The 20960-nt window shown below is 41.9% G+C and overlaps 1 protein-coding gene across 5 annotated transcripts in view; it reads right to left on the bottom strand.

The window, feature by feature from the left end:
- Window positions 1–20960, bottom strand: part of ANO5 (anoctamin 5) — a 48001-nt gene that overhangs the window by 8081 nt on the left and 18960 nt on the right. For 2 of the 5 annotated variants that reach the window (XM_072422316.1, XM_072422320.1), the window contains 13 exons: window positions 16634–16747; window positions 14694–14762; window positions 13673–13954; window positions 13278–13391; window positions 12045–12160; window positions 11209–11343; window positions 10465–10570; window positions 10325–10385; window positions 9287–9438; window positions 6225–6305; window positions 2769–2991; window positions 1006–1175; window positions 792–889 (listed from right to left, as the gene is read on the bottom strand). In XM_072422316.1, coding sequence (XP_072278417.1) covers window positions 792–889; window positions 1006–1175; window positions 2769–2991; window positions 6225–6305; window positions 9287–9438; window positions 10325–10385; window positions 10465–10570; window positions 11209–11343; window positions 12045–12160; window positions 13278–13391; window positions 13673–13954; window positions 14694–14762; window positions 16634–16747 — 1721 coding nt within the window. Of the gene's footprint in view, window positions 1–791; window positions 890–1005; window positions 1176–2768; window positions 2992–5644; window positions 5720–6224; window positions 6306–9286; window positions 9439–10324; window positions 10386–10464; window positions 10571–11208; window positions 11344–12044; window positions 12161–13277; window positions 13392–13672; window positions 13955–14693; window positions 14763–16633; window positions 16748–20766; window positions 20809–20960 lie in introns of all 5 variants that reach the window. The other 3 variants (XM_072422318.1, XM_072422319.1, XM_072422317.1) reach the window with 3 other exon arrangements.

Genomic DNA, 20960 nt, shown 5'->3' with positions numbered 1-20960 from the left:
AGGATACACAGAAACCCTAAAGGGGTTGTGACAGACATAGAAAAGTGCAGTAATGCTTCATCTTATCCAGGTAATTATACACAGTGTTTCCTTGCTTCATTTGTCCCCGCAGTAGTATAGAATAATCACCGATGATCACCTATGAAAATCTTTAAAGACTCCGCAAGATGGAGTCTCACCAATGAAATTATGCCCAATTACCCTCAGAATGTGCATTCTCATTATTCCTTTAATCAGGGATAAGCGCTGTGCAAGCTCAAGTTACTGCAGCTCTGAATTCATTGCTACAACATTAAATGTATTTTTTTTTTTTTTTACTGCAAGCAGTGTCAGTATCTGAAATTGATTTGCTTCCAATCCCTGTAGAGCAGAGTTCAGAAAAAGGGAGGTAACAGCCCAAGGAACCAAATAGATGCGTGCAGTGCAAGGGACATGCTGATAGGATGGGAGAAGAGAATGACAGAGAGCTCATTAATGTGCTGATCTCTTTTTTACTGTCTATTAACAAGGAGAAAATGGAGAGGAACATGTATGTGAAAGGAAAACTGTAGCAGAGAAAGATCAGATCCCCTTTAATTCCAGGTTGTGAGCTAGAAATATACAATTCCTCATAGTTTGCTTGGTGCAGTCTGGGATGTAATCTGCTGATTGGCCTAGTTTCTATAGGTGTGACCTCTAGAGGTTTCAAATTCTTTGTATTAAATATTAAGAAAGAGAAGACTTAAAATTCTTAAAATATTTTGGCAAAATCAATTAATAAAGAAAACAATCCATAAAAATATTTTACTCACGGAACAAAAGCTTCCTGAATGTTCCCCCAGATTTGCTTTCCAGCCATCACAATGGTGAGCTGTGTTGTGAGCTCTATGAGACAACCGGCCGGGTCGCACTGAAAAGATGAAAAATTAAACATTTCAATACTAGCAATGTGTTGGGTGGGTTTACTCATTTAGGGCCAATACCCACACAAGGGCCCAGGACATTTCCTGATATGTCCAGACTCACCTCCTCATTCCTCCACTGGTTAAACATGTACGTGTATCCTCCGGGGAAGCCCACAAATTTGCCCTTAAAGAATGCCACGTAGAAACAAGATGAATAGTAGTTGACGAACTGGAAGAGGAACATCTTCATGGTGAGACGGTTCTCATACTCCAGATGTGTCCTGGGGATTTCTGTTAGGACAAAAACATTTCAATTATGGTCTATGGGAAGAGCACAAAGCACATTTACCAAGCTTAAAGCTAAGCTAAGCTTAAAAGTCTTTTTAGAACCATTCAATGTCACTCAAGGAAAAAAAAATGCAGGTAGAAAAGATGGAGCCACCTTCAAGTAGCTTTAAAGCTAAGGTTTGGGTGGGCCAGGGAGAAATGCCACAAGATCTATCAGACTTGCTGCAGCTTCTAATACACATTGAGCCCGATTTATTAAAGCTCTCCAACCCGGAGAAGATATACTTTGATCAGTGAAGCTGGGTGATCCAGCAAGTCTGGAATGGATTTCTTAAAAATCATTTGCTCATTTGCTAGCAAATGTTTTAAATCCTGGACCAGATCCATTCCAGGTTTGCTGGATTGCCCAGCTTCACTGATGAAAGTGTAGCCTCTCCAGCCTCTGAGTGCTTTAATAAATCAGGCCCATAGTGAGAAACTCACAGTGTGCAGTAAAATCAGTAAAATCAAAGTGGAAGGCCTGTCTGGAAGGTTGGGAGATAAAAATGAAGGTAATTGCTCAGTCACTTCATCTACCTTTGGGAGGTAGATGAGGACTTTTATTTACCTAACAAGGCTTGTGCATCACATAGTAATTGGATTTAGGTCCCAGGTTCAAATCTCGCCCGGGACACTATCTGCATGGAGTTTGCAGGTTCTCCCTGTGTTTGCATGGGTTTCCTCCTAAACTGAACCTTATTAATGACATATGACTGAGGTAGGGACATTAGATTGTGAGCTCCTCTGAGGGACAGCTAGTGACATGACAACGGATTCTGTACAGCACTGCGTAATATGTTGGCGCTATATAAATACTGTGTAATAAAAATATTAATTATTTGACCTTTGTTTATAATATTATACAGTGGCCTACAGATGCAGCAGCCAAGCCTTCTGCAATCAGAGTTTCTTATGGGAACTTTTCCTTCCATGGATTCTGACACCTATGTGTGTGACTAGTTCTCAGTGTGAGATAAAATGTAGCAAACATTTATTAACCCTTCACACAAGGCAGCAATGGATGTCTTGAACTTGTCTGAACTTGTGCTGTAGATAAAGGTCAGCTTTGGTGATAAATTCCTGCAGTCTGCTTGGAATGGGAACTCTATATTACCCTGGACTGAACATAACTGCATTGACATTGAAATACTGTCTGTGTCTGGTTTATACAGCATTGATAAATTTAGGGATCTGGAACTGGTTGGCTGAAGCTTCCATTGGCTTGTTATTGATCCTCAGGGTTCTGCTCGTGTTCCCAGCTCCGCCCCCTCCTGTGAGCACTACAAGGGGAACTCTGCATACACCTTATTGAATTTGTGACCTGCTGCAGGTGTTTCATTCCTTAGTTGGGGGCAGAATCTGTTTACCTGTCTCATGACCAGAGGTCATTCAAGACTAGATACCAACATGAAATTTATCAGGTAACTTGACACCATCCCTAATTTGGTTCTCCAAGGATATAAGGGGATATATATGGAGTTTTTTCCATATATTTCTTTATTATTGATCTTGTTCAGCTCTGATCTTCATGCTAGGTTTTAGTTACTGTTCTCTTACCCATGTCAGTAATCCATATGGCCACCCGCTCGTACAGGAAGTTGAGGATCATGATGATGATAAAGTTCAGGCAGGACGCAGTCACCGATGTTGCCAGCTGAGGGGTGAGCAGTCCGCTGATTGGCTCCAGCGTGTGGTTGTTCTCCATAACACTGGCGAACGCTGCATAGACCGCCAGCCGGTACACGATAATGGCAATCATGCTGGCTATGATCAGTAAGATCTGGAGGACACATAGAAGAGGGTTAGTGTCTGTGATGGGTTAATACCCAGTTATATAAACTGGAAAAGGATGAACAAATTAAAGGGTAAATCCCTCAAAAGTCCTACCTAAGAATAACTCAACACTAAACTAACAACTAAACTAATAAAAGAAATGGAGGAGCTCAGCTATGAGGTGAGATTAGCTGAACTGAATCTATTCTCCCTTGAGAAGAGACGTATAAGGGGGATATGATCACCCTGTATAAATATATAAATGATCCATATAGAGAACTCTCTTCCTCATTATTCACTTTGAGATCATTACAAAGCACAAGGGGGCGCTCTTTGTGTCTGGAGGAAAAGAAGTTTAAGCTCCGGATAAGGAAGGGATTCTTCACTGTAAGGTTTGTGAAAATGTGGAATCGGCTCCCTCAGGAAGTAGTTTCAGCAACTACTAAAGATTTCTTTAAGAAAAAGCTGGATGATTTCTAGAAGCACAGATAAATATAATTGGGGATTAAGGCTTTAAAGTAAAGATAACAGAGACTGTTGATCCAGGGAACAACTGATTCCTTTATGGAATTAGGAAGGAATTTTTTTCCCCTGTTGGGAGCAAAGTGTACCATGGTTTTTTTTGCCTTCCTCTTGATCAACTCTGTTTATAGGGTTTTATACATGAGATATGTTTTTTCTCTAGTGGTTGAACGTGATGGACTTAGGTCTTTTTTCAACCTGTCCTACTATGTAACTATGACACAGTGCTTGCTATGCCTTTGTTAGCTTTTAAAGCCTGCTTTCACTTAACGAGAACAAAGGCAACAAATTGCCAGCTAATAGAACCTTTGCTACCCCTTGTTAATTAAAGAGATCAGCTTTCTGACTACACCTACCTTCTACTGTTCAATGAGGGCCTTGTTACTGGCCATAAAGACCTTTTTCCTGGACTGGGGATAAATGCAATTATTGGGGACACGTAAATCCTGTTACTGGTGGCAAACTTACCAGACCCAGGATTGCTAAAGAGACCACCCGCCTGCTCCTGTAGTGCTCCTTTACTGGTGATCAAAGCAGCAAGCTGTTCTTGCTATGAACAAGCCAGATTCTGCAAGATTCGGGCCTGAGATGAATTGATGTCACAGGCGTGTGGTCTCTTCATCTGTTCTGTTAATGGAAAGTTGCTGCCACTAACAGTGCATAAGTGATTATACAATCAAAGGGGTCAGCAGAAAAGGCTTTCATGGCTAACAACGACCATAGGAGCTTCTGGTGGTATCCTATAGAAGTATAAAACGCAGTCCTAAAGGTATAGTACAACTTTACTTTTGTAAAAGTCCTTTAAATATACCCCCATTCTCTGGATGTATCCCAAACATTAATACTAAACTTCTTCCCTGATCCTTGCCTGGAGCAACACAGACTTTGCATTGAAAATGTTCCAGTGCACAAACACAATGGCCCTATTCCTTCCTTTGCATGGTCCATACTGCACTTAGACACCTGGGGACTCAGGCAGCAAATGTTTTATTTTTTTTTGTTGCAATGGCTGAGCATTGCATGGAAGGCAGCCTATGAAGAAGCTAAGCATTTTCGTGTATGGCCTACCTTTAGGGTGGAGGTTATAATTGGAGGACTTCACTAAAAATGAAGTTGACCTTTTGATGGCAGAGCCACTTAGAGAAGAACCACTCTGAGAGCTGAAGAGTTCTTATATGTGTACCAAAAACCTCCTTCTCTCTCACGCATTAATGATTGTAAACTGAGGGGCTGCATGCTTTTTCTTCATGTTCAGCACACATATGAGACGTCTTCAGCAATCATGTGCAAGCTGAGTTATAAGCCAATATCATTGCAAAGATCATTGGCTTCTATACCATGCTAATACTAAGAAATGCTCTGCAGACTTCTGACAATGACAACTTTTAAACAAATATATGAGATAGTATTGGAAAAGAAAGTGGAGAAATGGAGGGCACAATGACACAGGTCAGAACACTTGGGGGCTATTTCTGCAATGAGATATTAGTGCACCTTTACTAGGGGATTATTGTGAAATTCAGTTAATGCAGCTTTTCTAACTTTCCAGATTTCACAAAGTTTTGGGGATTATTTTTTTTAACTTTGAATAAGACATGGAAGAGGTAAACTCTCTGTCAAGCTTTTATTTTTATCCGTGACCCTCACTTTATGTCCCAGTGGCACCAGAACAAAAAGTTGGGATTGGTTCTCATCAGGACAGGAAGGCATAGCTGGAGTCCCAACTCTTCCCTGCTCCTTTAAGTGAGCATTTTGTTTGTTTCTGTGAGCATTAGAGAGATTTACCACCATTTTCTGTATTGGAAAGATTACAGATACATAAATGGCGATAAAACCTGACAGAGGCTTTAAACCTTCCATGCTCTATACAAAAATAAAAGTTTTGTCCTAAATTGAACTAAAAGTAGATTATTATACTTTGAATTGTCTTATATTAGCAATTAGGCAATCATTTAGACAAAATTAGCAATTTTATTAACTGTGCATTCAATTGGCAAATTTTCAAAACCGATTAGAGAAACTTACTGTGAGAATAGAATTAATAGGATAGCACATAAGAGCAGAGAGGATGACAGAAGACACGGAAACACCACAGACAGATGTTAAGGAAGTATTAGAGATAAATAAAATCGGCTCACCCAGAATAGCACCGTGGTTCCTGAGAAGCAGAACCGTACTGCCTTGCTAGTTAAAGGCAAAAAAGGCTCCATTTCCTGAAATAGTCAAGCAAGCAAGGCCACAATTCACCATGGAGTAAAGATGCTCACCACAAAGGAGAATGTAAGACATGTAAGGCCCAAGTTGTGTGAAGGAAAAAGCAGCAGAGAAGCCATCTTGTTACTATGCCCGGGAGCTCAGTCAGCTCCGAGATGAATGGTGCACTATGATCAGGAAGTGACTCCTTATGGAAACCACCTGCAGAGCATTATTGTCCTTTTACATCTACAATCTTAGCCAATAGTGATGATCAAATATTCACTTTTATATTTAATTCTCAATGTTTCCCATTTTCATTTCTCCCGTAGTGCAATGTAAATTTGGAGCGATGTAACAAGATGGCAGACGGAACGCTTCTTACCATTTCACACAGCCCGTGAGACATAAACACCAATGCCGCCACCCCCTTCCTGTAGCTCTCATAGCAAAACCAACAGAAAACGTTAATCTGGTTAGTCATTGTTCGGCGATGTTGGCTGAGCTTTCAGGGGCTCCTCTTACCCAGAAGAGAATGGCCGTCCAGCATAAGAACAGACTGCCGCAGATATTGGCACGGCTTCGCTTTAATACCAGTTCTATTTCCTACAAATGTAGAAAGGCTGAATGTGTAACAAACCAGAACAACACATCAGAGAGGGGGACCGTGGGACACAGGACAAAGCACAACATGTTAAAATTACTATAGATGACTTTGTTAAATGGGACCAGTGGTCTATGAACAGTGGGTTGGCCATCTTGTATGCTTCATCTGTACTGCTGACATTTCAAAAATTGCAGCAAAAACACCTCAAACAGGAGAACTTTGAGTCCCCCAAAAAAATACAAAGGGTCAACAACACAGACTTTTTGGAGTACCCTGCACACTGACATTTTGCATGTTTGATACACTGTAAATGATAACAGGTCCAGAACCCTGGGGCGTTTTCTATAATGCAGCATCTTCAGCAGACCTTCAGATGTGCACTGATCTGTAAGACTTACACATGTGCGTCAATTTTTGTTTTTGTTCTATTGTGAAGTTGCTCCTTCATATCCAAGCAAGAGATTGTAGTGATCTCCCTAGCCCCTTTTAGTTGGGCGCAACTTTTCAGGAACCCTGTTGTTACTGAATAGCTGGGTCACAATACAGGGGCTGCCACCTGCCTACAATTTCTTCCTACCCAGCTTCAAAGAATTTCTGGGTTGAGCACTGGATTGCAAGGACAGCTAAAAACATGGAAGGAAATCACCGTAGATGCCCCCACTGTAAACTTTCACTTTATGGTTACAGGGACAGCTGTGTCCCAATAGTCACCAGGAAACATCAAGGGGTCTATTTATATTTGTTTTCACCTAATACTAAGCTATCAGGAATCGAGCTGCTAACCTGAAATCTCCAGATATATTTATAAGTAGAGACAACTGTGTATGTTTAGTATTTGCTGCCCTAGAGATGTCACCAGCCCTGGATGGCATCTGCATTATGGCCGCCCCCACTGTAAAAAGATCAGTGGTGTCACTAACGCTAATGGTTAGTGCTTTATCAACATTATTTCCAACAGGATCATTGTTATTGGAGTTCAGGTAAACACAAAAAACATCCAATAAGTGTCAGTCCACCTAAATATTCCAGTTGTGGGGGTAAATCTTACCAGATTCGAATACCCACCAACCCTTGAACCCCAGCTCAATTCATTTCTCCAGTCTCTGTCAGCAAGACCTTCGTAGCTCCATCCAAGAAAAAGTCTGATTTTTGGATTCTACATGCAGCCGAAATCACTGAAATATTACATATAGGTGGACTGACCCTGTAATGCCACATTTTGTAATGATGAAAAAAATATGGTGAATCTGCAAACAATCTAAAGAACAAAAAAATAAGGCGGTGAGAAACCTGTAAAATAAGAATAAAACAAAAGTTATTTTATAAAACACAATCAAAAAGAATAAAGGCTCAGAAACTGTTACATAAAGCTCCGAGTTCACACGCAACACAACCATCTCCATAATCCAGATATAGAGATAGAAAAAAGTGAAATACGGTATGTCCTCAGCTCACAGACAGCGGCAATTCTTTCCAGAGGTGGATAAAAAGCATTTTATATGGGTTTGCCAATATTTATAAATGGCCCCAGAATATGCAGTGCTTTACACAGGCACAACTGATCACTAATGAGTGAATATCCAGTGGATATGGAGGGGCCGGAGCTCAAGAGCTGACAATCATACGTAGGTGGCTATCCAAGATTTATTAAAACATTAAAATTGTTATTTACACTTATATGTATTTATATGTCAGGGACATGTCATACAGCACCTCACCAAGTCTATAGACTAAGTGTCCCCCATAAAAACTCACAATTCAATATCACTGCCATAGTCATATGCACCTTACATAGCCCAAAGGCAGTTTTTGTGGGGGAGAGAGGTTTGTCCCTTACATAGTTTAAGGACAATGGGGAAGGGGGATATAATACTTGTATAAGCTAAGGTCAATCCAAATAGGATGGGGGACTGTCCCTTCCAGGGGAAATTTTGGATGAAAGCGGAGTTATATCGTTATATCCATTCCATAGTCTAAGGCCAATTATGGATAAGTGGGGGTATGTCCCTAATATAATGTAAGGGCAATTTTGGATGGAAGGGGGTATCTATATAACATAGTCTGAAGCCAATTTTAGGTATGGGCAGGGGCAATTACCTATCAGCATATTTTTGTTATGTGGAAGGAAACACTGGTAGAACATATAAACCCCATGCAGTATACGGGCTGAAATTTCCAGCAAGGAGAATTGCTGACCACTGATCCACCTTGCCCCCCCCCCCCCCCATTCAAAATAGCAGAAAATTTTCTGTGTCATGGAAAATAAGTTTGCATGAAATTCACAGCAAATGAGAGCTTTATGTCAAGTTACTGATACTTAATAATATGAAACAAAAGAAAATATTAATATCAGTAAAACGGTCATCTCCAATCCTATTGCTTCATCCTAAAGCTGTGAATGAAAACAACATTAGAAAATCAGACTGTAACCTGTATCACAGAGGCCAGGAGATGACTGGGGCTAACATGGATTTTAGAATTAAACTACTGCAGCAATATTACATAAAAATAGTAAGTGCCGGATATTTTACCTTTTCCATTAGGATCTACAAAATAAGAGTGACCTGGAATTTCCATCTGGTAAAAGGATTCCTTGTAGGACGCCGTTCACATAACAACACACCCAGGCTGCAGAATGAAAGCACTGGGTTGTTTTAAGGTCTAATATGAAAACACAGAGCCTTTAATAAAAAAGCTTTGAAGGGAATTATCAGATTCTGTAATTTCACAGTTTGGCTTTCAGACAGATATTTGTCTGAATACCAAATAACCGCCACTTCCTATGGCTTTACTATAAAAATGCAGCCATAAGAATGCAGCCAATGGGATCCCTAGAATTCAGTGACATCACTTCATTATAAAAAGTCACTATTGCAGCCTCAGGGTGTCTCCTGCTGCCTCTGCTTTGTACATGTCACAGGTACACTTTACTACAAGTCAAAACGTGGTTATATGTGATGGGCACACACGTGGATATTACCTGAGTCACTGGATTTTTCTTTTTCTGGGTACATTTGGCTTCATATTCTGGTCGTAGCTGAAGTTGCTGCTGTTCCTCTTCAAAATCAACCAAATCCCATTCGTACTCCAGCCGGGCTTGTCTCCGCTTCCAGAATTCCAGGAATAAAGTTACTGCAAAGCCAAAGATTGGGTACACACATCAACCAAAAACTAATCCATAGGAGCTCCCAAGTAGCTTTGTGTCAATATTCCATGGCATCTATGTGTCATTGTTGTGGAAAAGTGTCCGTGTGTTAACTTTCTTGGACTCCAAAATGTCAGTATGGTATTGTTATGGGAACCCCAAATGTCAGTGTCTCTGTCCTGGAATCCCCAATTTTCAATGTGCCATTGTTTGAGGAGCCCAAATGAGTCGGGGTGTTTTTTTTGTGGACCCTGAAGTGTTAGTGTGCCATTATTCTGCAACCCCAAGGTGTCAGAGTGTCATTGCTCTGAAACCTCCAAATATCAATCATCATTGTTCTCACCGCTTGAGTGTCAGTATGTAATTCTTTTTGGACCCCCAAGTGTCACAGTGTGTTTGTACTGGGACCCCCAAGTGACAATGTGTTATTGATATTGGTTCCCAAAGTGTTTTTCATTGTCCTGGGATCCCCAAATATTAGTGTGTAATTGTTCTCCCACCCTCAAATGTCAGTGGGTCATTGTTCTGGAACCCCAAAGTGTCAGTGTATCATTGCTCTGGTACCTTCAAATACCAGAGCATCAATACCACTTATCAGTGTGTCATTGTTCTCCCACCCTCAAGTGTCACAGTGTGTTTGTACAGAGACCTCAAGTGTCAGTGTGTTGTTGCTTTTGGTTCTCAAAGTGCCCCTTTTTCATGGGAGCCCCCAAATATCAGTGTATCATTGTTTCTGAACCTCAAAGTGTCAGTGTGTCATTTTTCTTGGACCCTTTAGTGTCAAAGCATCATACTTCTGAAACCCTCAAATGTCTTTGTTTTGGGGCCCCTGGTGTCAATGTACAATAAAGGTCCCCTTGTTCAATCACTCACCCCATATTCCCATGAATATTGCAAAGATGAGCGTAGCCACATTATCGAACAGATGAGAGTACTGCATGAAAGAAAGACATTGATCAGAGTGAAGCAATGGCACCATTTGTTATGGTGAAGGTTGGCGGAGCTGAGATTACCTGGGAAGGTTCACAAGTGGAGTTTAATCTCCAAAATTCACACCGTTGATCACACAGAGGACACATGATGATCTGACCGCCAATGTCTTTATCACAAATTTCTTTACTGCAAGACAGATAAAAAAAATGAAAGCTAGACAGCCATTAAATCATGAGCATCCAATACTTAGATCATGGCTCAGCTGCCTAATCCTGAATTCAATACTTAGTGCTCCCTAAAGACCAACAGAAAATTAAACAAAACAAATTTTGGTCAATCAGGTTAATAAGTGAATATAAACAGTGTACAGAAGCAAAGTGGCGGATAGAGTATTTATGGACCAAATGTGCTTGAACACTGCACTACAGTTCAATTGTTTCTATTTTAGAATTCAGCCAATGTGTATGTATGGGGAAAGGAGGTAGTGGAGATAGTAGTGTAGTTTAGGGGTAGCGTACAGCTACAGCCAATCACTTCCTTATAATGGAGGGTTTCATTTCAATCCTACAACTTCAAATTTACATCAGAAAATATGATTGCTTTAATAACGTACCTTATCCAGTTTGCCTTTTTAAACACAAGTTACGCCTTTGCACCTATTTTACCCCAAGCTGGCCATTTCCTTTTTTATCGCCACCTAATTGTACCATCTACGTTTTAAGTCTGATTTTTCCTTCTCCTATTGCCATTTTGGTGTTTTTAACCCTTGGAGGTACCGGATATAACCGGATCCGCCATGGTTTACCGATGATGGATAATCTTACCTACTGATGCTCTCATCCATTGTTATCCAACCGTACAGGAAGCAGAAAAGGCCAACAATAGCAGCGAAAAACAGCATTTCCGTATAGAAACCCAGCCAAGCAAAGTAGATACCGATCTTTTCCCCATAATATTTCCTGCAGAGAGAAAAATAAACACTCAGCTGGTTAGAAGGATAGGAATTTATGTATATTACACTGCAGCCATGATTTCCCAAGAATCGATGTAATGCATTTTCTAAAGGAATTTAGGCTGTTCACATGGTGTTTTAGGGTCTCCATATATCATGTATCCTTGCTAAGGATTCCCCATAAGTCAGTGTGTCAATGTCCTGGGGGTCCCAAAGTGTTATTGTTCACGGATCCCAAAGACCCTATCTATATGTGATTGTTCTGGAGTCCCTTAGTTGTCAGTGAGCCATTGGTCTGGGACCTCCCAAGTCTCAGTGTGTCTTGGTTCTGGGGTTCCCAACTGTTGCTTTTCTCTGACTGCCAAGACTGGGCGTGTAATTGCTCTTTATTTTGCAGTATGTCATAATTCTGGGACCCCCAAAGTGTCACTGTTCTGGAATTCCCATAGTTGGACCCATTTTAGTTATGTGTCAAATTGTATGTATTCGATGATAGCAATGGGTGTATAGTAATGTGTTAAGTATAACTTTATATATAATGAATATTTATTGTTACCCTAATACCATTTGTATAGTTTATTTACTTATATTTATATTTGGTGATGTTCTATCTTTATTTATTTATACATTTTAAATTAATTGCTAATATAAAAAAGATAATTTTCATACTTTACACACACATTGTGTTACCTTCACTTTGTCACTCACCTAATGAGGTCAAGAGGCTGTTCCTTGTAGAACTTGCCAAACCGGGCCCAGTGTTTGTATAACGTGTGCCGCTCATTGATACACTTCATGTCCTCAGACTTCTTCCAATACTGGCACTGCCGGAGGAAACTCAACATAATTAGTCCTAATGTAAACACCAAATACTTTTAATAAAACAATTGTATAGAAAACCAGACCACATGGGATGAAACTGGTGCCCAATCAATGCAGGAATCAACTTATCTTCAACCTCAAGCTCCCGCTACCAAGCAACTGGCAGCGGAAAATGAACTGCATTTGGCTGCTAATTTTATAAATTGGAAAAACACTTGGAATTGGGACCTTTGGATTCTGCATATAGTAATCTAAGACAACAGCACTGCTGCAATAAATATTGCATAATATTATATCAGTACTGTAAAGTCCTCATTTGTTGATGGCAGCTTCCCTGTAAAGGCTGAGCGGGGCATTTATCTGAGGTGCCACATTTTCTCGTCATTGTCCATGGCCAGCAAGACAACGTATGGCTCCAAATGATGGAGTTCAGGTGTCTCCACTTAAGTATATTGTTAATGTTATATTATACAAAGATTTTTTAGGTTCCCTTCCAACTTTGTAGTCACAGTTTGTTGAAGGCCATTTTCTAAGAAAAATTGCGAAACCTGGAACTTTTTAATGTTGGGGAACCCACGCAAACATGGATGGAAGCTACAAACTTTATGCAGATGGTGTCCTAGTGCTGCAAAGCCAAGAGTGCTAACCTCTGAGCCACCATGCTGCCCTGTAATAGCCTCAAAGGGGACATGGTAAGGACCATAGGTGAAGGACAAGGTGGGGGGACAACTGGAATTGTCATGTTTTGGAAAGGGATGTCCAACAAGCTGCCAAAGGTGTGATGCACCATAAGTAATGTATCTTGGGGTGCATTAGTTTCAGTGAAATTCTATTGATACATTTCTGCTCACTATGAACTAGATTCATATCATGTAGGTATATATAATGAGTTGGTAGGGCTGCTCTCTAACATTTACCTAATATAAAATATAATAAAGTGTGTAAAACACAAACATGTAATGATTAGGTACCAACCAATCACAGCTGTGTATTTAAACACGGGAATCTGTAATATATATTGCTCTGGTACAAGTGGCATTGCAATAATGGATGGTCGGTAATGTTTGTAATGGTAGAACAAGGCTCAGGTTTAAATGGTATAGGTAGAGGGAAACATACGTCATGGAGCGGGAAGGCAGAAGTGTAAGTGCCGTTGTTGAGCAGTTTCTTAACCCCGAATTTCCTCTTTTCTTCTGCCATTCCATAGGGGCAGCGAGAGAGTATATAATACACCTGAAAAGAAAAGACATTCACGTTACAAATATTATCCCAATGAAAAGATCATCTCAGTGGTCTGGGGGATTTGTGATGAATAGAGTTCCTGTTCTGGGAAAATTTAGAAGGCTATCTTATAACGCTATGGGCTCCTGAACCAACCAATCAGAAGCAGGGGATGAGCAGGAACATGGGACTTTCTACTGGGTGCTGTCCACATGATGGACCATGGCTGGGCCTATGAAAACAATATACCCCAGAGCTGATGCCCTATGACCAGCTGCCCCTCTCTCACTCACAATTCTGTTCCGGGTGGATGCCGGGAAGAAAGTGTTCTGATCCTGGATGAGGAAGAGTTCTTGTCGCTGCTTGCTGAAGGGTGCAGTGAAAAAATCTGGCTCAGGGTTCATGACATTGTCCGGCAGACGGAAAATCTTTAACATCCAATTGAAGGGATCCTTTGACTGTGGGATGTCATTCTCCTTGATGGGCACTTTAATATTCAGCACTTCTGCGTAGGTGGTGAGGATCTCCCAGGGGGCATGGATCTTCACAAAATAGATTTTACCGTTCTCAGACTCCTACAGAAAAATAGAATGTCACCAACACCAAATCAGAGGAGAAAACGGAGACAAAGAGAGCCTAACTATATTATGAAATTGTAGAGGGGAGGGAGGGTGGGGCATTAGAGTGTCAGCTCCTCTGTACAGAGACTGATGTAACTGGTTTAATCTTTTCTGTACAGCACTACGGCGTATGGCAGAGTTTTATAAATGTACAAAAGTAGTGTGTGACTGTGGGGGGACATTAGAGTGTCAGCTCTTCTGTATAGAGACTGATGAGACTGGCTTAGTGATCTCTGTTCTGCACTGCAGTATATGTCAGAGCTATATAAATGTATAATAATAGTGTGTGACTGTAGGACGGGCATAGGCAAACTACAGCCCAATACGGTTGTTTCTCTGGCCCTTTGGGTGTTCCGCAGCTCTGGCCGGTGGCTCACCCCTGCTGTAAGGGGACATTAGAGTGTCAGCTGCTCTGTACAGAGACTGATGGGATTGGCTCAGTGTTCTCAGTACAGCACTGCGGTATATGTCAGAGCTATAGAAGTGTTTATTAATAGTGTGACGGTGGGGGGACATAAGAGTGTCACATCCTCCTCTGTACAGAGACTGATGTAACTATGTATTCTGTACAGCTCTACAGAATACGTCAGATACAAATAACTAATATATTCATCCATCATTCACCCACAGACACATGTATTAGGTTTGGGCATCTGATCTGCTGATATTGGCACAATTGTTCGGTTAAACTCACCTTTTTGTCTTCGATCTCCAGTTCCAGGCCGGCCTTCTGTAAATTTATCTCAAATTCTCTCCGCCTCTCCTGTAGAATGAGGACCAATAATATCATTATTCCATCTTATGGATTATGAAAGTAGTGCAGTTGTCACCAGAAGAGGATTTGAGGGGAAATCTTCCCTGCTGACATATTTTGAATTGACAATTGCTGTGTAAGGTGCTGACCACCAGGTGGCACCAGTGATAATGTTTTCTGTGCAAACATAAATCCAAAGCAAGCTTATACAAAACTTTCAATGAACTCTACAAAAACTTATTAGTGAATTTCAGTGTTCATTGAGTAAAAATTGTGGTCAGTCAAGCAAGTTTATTTTATTGCAGAAGGAGCATCACCTGACCTTCCTCTAATAATGAACCCGCCTGATTGCAATTTTATTCTACTTTAAGTGGGAATAATGAGTTTTAAATTGGCCGGGTCAGTAAAAATCATGATCCCTACACCGGGGATCAATGAGATGAATTGCTATCATTGTGGTCAGAGTGATAAATGTCCCATTGGAGATGACTACAAAGGTCGCTATTGTCAGCAGTTACTTTTGTGAGGCTGAAGTTTTGCATTTCTCAGGGAGGTGCCCAGTAACCTCTGGATGAATGATATTCACTTCTTTCAGCTATAACCGTGCCACCAGTAGTTCACATGACCGGGCCATTTGCATGTTATCCGATTGGTCAGATTAACCTGGCTGATAGTGTATGAGCTGAAGGAGAGGAGATGGATGGATAACGGCTGTACCAGCACAGGGCCACCATGATAATCACAGGGACTGAATATCAGATAACAATGCACAGGAAATACCTGCTGGCCCCTGGGAGCCCTCTCCACATTTCTATAGGGGTCCATTCAAACCCCAGCACTTTTTGTTTTGCACGATCATGACGTACACCTATGTCCATTTATACTGCTTTGTGTTGCATTTTTTCACATGGTGCAATACATTAATAGACTTGTGTTTGCAAGAATGTTCCCTAATTTATTCTATTTATTTCAATAAGAAAACCGGTGATTATTTAAATAAAAAAGTGCACTGTAAAGTTTATCATTGGTCCATTTAGTGTGCGTGTATGGCGTGTAACATCCATCGCTCAGCTGCCCACATGGAGTAACACAGCACGGCACCACCCTGTGATGTCATAATGCAGCATGGCAGCCATCCAAGTCACACTGCCCATAGCTCAGAAGGAAAAGCTGATCACATGGTCTGGGGGGGAAGTTTATTTATTAACAGGTCCTGTTCTCTATTGTTTACATAAGTTGTCAAAACACTCAGGAACCAGTCACACCGAAATTCAAAGGAAAAGGAGAAACTAACCACAAGAGAGCCACAGTACAGCTACACAGACACACAGATATATAACACAGCACTGCGGTGTATGTCTGAGCTATATAAATGTATAATAATAGTGTGTGACTGTGGGGGGACATTAGAGTGTCAGCTCCTCTGTACAGAGACTGATGGGGGGGGGCACAGTGATCTCTGTACAGCACTGTGGTATATGTCAGAGCTATATAAATATATAAGTGTGACTGTAGGAGGACAATAGAGTGTCAGCTCCTCTGTACAGAGACTGATGGGACTGTGTGGGGTACACTAGAGTGTCAGCTCCTCTGTACAGGGTCAGGGGGCTGATCTGTGTCAGATTTGTAAACAGCAAAAAACTGCAGAAACAGTGGGATTGATTTCGTCTTCATTAAGCCAACATTTTGTACCCAGGATGATGCCTGAATAAAGATGCCGCTGCAAAGTAAATCTGATGCAGACATGGTGAAGGGGAGTGCTGTGATCTCCATGAGAAGTAATAAGTACCTGGAAGAGTTACACTGACACATGCAGCCCTTTCAAATAATAAAAGTATGAGACGCTAAAAGCCATTTCCATATGTTTTTCTTGCACTTACAGCTTTTTTCTCTGAGTCTTTCCCTGAATCATCCACATAGGAGAGAATGAAATCGATTCTGCGGACGCCATCGCGGAAGAAGACGGAGTCCTTGCTCTGATGGAGCCCATCTATCTGTAGAAGTAAAGCTAGAATCAGTTATCAGGACGCAGATCTGGGGGGGATGAGGAGAACAGCCCCGGAAACAAATAATGAAATTAATGAATTTGTTACAGAAACACTGAAAATCAATGTCACAGCAAACACCAAAACAACACATAGCAGTGCTGACGTGTAATACTAAGTATATGTCTATACAGGGGGCGGATTTATCAAAACTCTCCAACACTAGAGAAGATAGACTAGCAAGAATCTATATGGGATCTAATCAAGGATAATATTAACAAATCTATCCCAGGTTTTCTGGATCTCCCAGGTGATATAATCTATCTTCTCTAGTGTTGGAGAGATTTAATAAATCAGGCTTTATATATATATTTATATATACACACACACACACACACACACACATATAAATATATAGTACAACCCGTCAGGTAATTGCTGGGAACTCTTAGTAATGGAGGAGTGTTGAAGGTCTTGTTGCAGAGAATTGCGGCTCTGCAGAACCCATACCAGCGGGCCAATGCTGCCCAACAAGAAACCAAAAGAATATTAGTGGCCCAGTTGGCTGTCCCAGGTGTCTGTACTGGCCCAGCTGTGGCAAAGGAAGGACAGATCCAGGCTTTGGATGAGAGGACAACACAAGTAGCACTGCTGAATGCCAGTGGGGGCAAACTGCAGAAGCCCTAAAAGTTAAACTTTGTGCAGCGTAAGGAAATGGGACTTAAGGACCAGAGAGAGGCCTTCCCAGAAGACGACTGGTTACTGGAAAACCTAAATCTGAAGAAAGAAATGTTTGTTCCAAGTGTGCAAACTGCCCTACCGTTGGTGCAGCCAGGAACTGAGAGGGCCCCAGAAAGCCAGAATGTGGGGGGACTGTTATACATGATAAACCATAGCAACCAATCAGAATCCATCTTGTAGTGGTCTGAATTGGCCTATGGACAGGAAGTGAAATCTTCAGAAATAAAGTTGGTGAATGTTGACCGATATCATTAGGAGGTGAGACGAGTCTGAGATCCGATCAGGGCAGACGTGAAGGATTAATGGAGTTACAAATGGCTCTGGATTGGGTCCAGGGCTGGCAGGGGAAAGAATAAAGGTAACACAACACCAAGGGCTCGGCCGGTGTCCATTAATAATGCAGCGGCTGATTCCATCCCTCACACCTCTGGGATAATGGAATGGCTGCACAGACACCCAGTGCCAGCTCATTCTGCCCTCACATTGTGGGTTCTGACTGCCCTGCTTGGAAAATGGCACGAAAGTCAACAAATCCGCCCAGGAATGGACGCCGTGCCCGACTCTGACTAATGATTTCTATGGCAGAAGCCAAGAAGAGTGAAGAATCAGAAGGAGAAAAAAAATGCAAAACTTATTCACACCAAAAGAGAGAGAGATCACCAGAAAAGGAGACATTAAAATCACAGCATTGGGATAGAGAGAGAGGGGAGAGAGAGGAGAGAGGGGAGAGAGAGAGGGAGAGGGGGAGAGAGAGGGGGAGAGAGAGGAGAGAGAGAGAGGGGGGGGAGAGAGAGAGAGGAGAGAGGTGGAGAGAGAGAGAGGGGAGGGAGGATATGAGAGAGAGAGAGAGAGAGAGAGAGAGAGAGAGAGAGAGAGAGAGAGAGAGAGAGGGGGAGAGGGGGGAGAGAGAGAAAGCAAGAGAGAGAAGGGGGAGACCAAGGAAAGGGGAAGAAGGGAAGAGAAAGAAAAGGAGGGGATATATGATGTCACTTTCTATTTTCATAGCAGTAACATGAAATATTATGAAAGTGGACAGAAGATACAAATATTGCACGGTATTACGCAGTATTTATATAAATAAAACCATAAGTCGGCCATTAGTTTCTATCACAGGGTTCGTCCTATCACCCTGCAGATCCTCCGGGAATATTACCCAGCATTCTGGATATTCAGAGATTTCCTCCTCCTCCAGCATTTACCCTGGAAATTCAATATAAAGATTTCACAATGCTGCCTCCTAGTTTGTATGCAGCAAGCTTTATTTAGTAAGTGACGTTACATCAGCAGCTCAGAGCCGTACTAACCATCTTATTGTATTATAGAACTGCAGGAAGACATCTCCAAGGTAAAAGCATCTACAGCTCATTTCTGCAGCTCAGCCTAGCAATCATATTTTATTTATTATCGGATATTTGGGCGGAGGTCATTTCTGATATGGAAACAAATATGGGAGAACTGAAGGATGACCAATCAGAGGTTGCCAAGTCTAAATTCATGTAATTCATAAAACTTGGGATAACACATTTCGGGGACCCTTCGTTAGGGCTTTGCTGTGTGTCCCGGGCTCACTGTACGTATCTGTCTATGCGGCACAGAACATCGGTGTGGAGTTCTCACAATCCAGGAATATTTGGTTGCGTTTCAAGCTTCAAATCCCATGAGAAAGGGGGTCAATGGGTCCCTCAAAACAAACTCATATATTAATATTAATAATTAAAAAAGTGATTGAACTCGGATTCAGCCTCTGGTTTGGATCTGAAGCTCCCACATTATATATAGAATGTCTGGGAGGTGCAGGATTCAGCTAATCCCATCCAGTGTCCATTTCCTTCCAGCAGTTGGTGTCTACAGTGACTGCACGGGTGCACTGCAGCACCGATTCCTTCACTCCTGGCTCCCCGCACATTGGAACACAATAATGTGGAACAGATGGCATCTTTGGTGTTCTTAAGCCTGGTCCAGACATCAGATGGACACCAGAGGACTGTCAGTGGAAATGATCCTTTGTGATCATGATGAACCCAGGAGCGCTGCACACTCATCACTGCTCTGTTCTATGGGGACGGTGAAGCAGAAACTATTCAGCTTTACTGTGTGTGATGTTCTTGTCTCAGCCCAGGAGTGAAGCCCCCCTATATATACCCCCCATATATATATACCTCCCATATACACCCTCATATATATATACACCCCCCATATACAACCCCCATATATATACACACCCCATATACAACCCCCATATATATACACCCCCCATATACATACACCCCCCATATACAACCCCCATATATATACACCCCTATATATACAACCCCCCTATATATACACCCCCGTATTTATATACCCCCATATATATATACCCCCCATATACAACCAGCCCATATAAAACCCCCCATATACATACACATGGCGATCATCACAGCAATACATTCACTCCTTGCAGTTAGAGCGTCTCAGGATTCTGTACATCCTCCATGCAGGATCACAACAGGCTGTAAGTTACCAAACTGCATTCACAGGACCACTAAACCTAAAATGCAACATTCAGTGTGGGAGGGAGCAGAAATTTCCCATATCAATGATTGGAGTTTGGTTTTAATGGATAAAGTTCTTATCATACTGGGAAGGGGGGGGGGTAATATTTTCTGGTGCACAGTTCACTTCCTGCCTGCAGGAAATTTCAGATTATTGAGGCAGTATGGGGGGTTAGGTGGTTAGCACTGGGGGTCCTATTCTTGGCCTGAACACTAGCTGCATGGAGTTTGTATGTTCTCCCATTATCTATGCCCCCTTACAGTAAGGTCACAGCCACAACACCCTGTATGTGAGTCTGCTCATGGAATCTGATTGGTACATGTGAATAGGGGACCACCCACGAGGATCTGGGTGCTTTCAGTCCTATAGGAGAGAAGTGCTTTACAAATGTTGCCCTTTTACATGTTTTAGGCACTTGGTGCAGGGAGGAGATGAGAAAACCTACAGGAAGCTGACTTCCCCAAAGTGATCATGCAGATTCAGTGGGATAGAAGTTTTAAGCCCTGTGTCGGGATGACACCTTCTAGCTATGGGGGGGGGGGAATTAGAAACATTTTGCATTGAGTTTATATGGACCACATGGACTGGGCTGCATCCAGACAGCGCCCCATGTGGTGGGGGAGGACTTGTGCAATTTATTGGTGGCCCTTTAAATTTGTTACCCCTTCCCTCTTAGGCTGTAATGATCTTGCAGTTTATGTTCAGTGGTCGCTCAATGTCATTAAATCAAAGCGCAAACCATTTCCAATTACCCCGAGGCGGCTCTTCAGGAACAGGCCGTGTTTGCGCCATTTCTGTGGAGTGATCAGCACAGATCCATCAGAACGAATGATACAAATCGGCAATTCAACAAAGACCCATTCATTGCAGCCCTTTAACATTCCCCCAGCTGCTGGCAATGAACCGCTCACTATCGCCCCCATTCCCTCTCTGCATGTATTGTCTC

This window comes from Pyxicephalus adspersus, chromosome 9, assembly GCF_032062135.1.
Source record: "Pyxicephalus adspersus chromosome 9, UCB_Pads_2.0, whole genome shotgun sequence".
Classification (NCBI taxonomy): Eukaryota; Metazoa; Chordata; class Amphibia; order Anura; family Pyxicephalidae; genus Pyxicephalus; species Pyxicephalus adspersus.
This window is presented reverse-complemented; position numbering and strand designations above follow the sequence as displayed.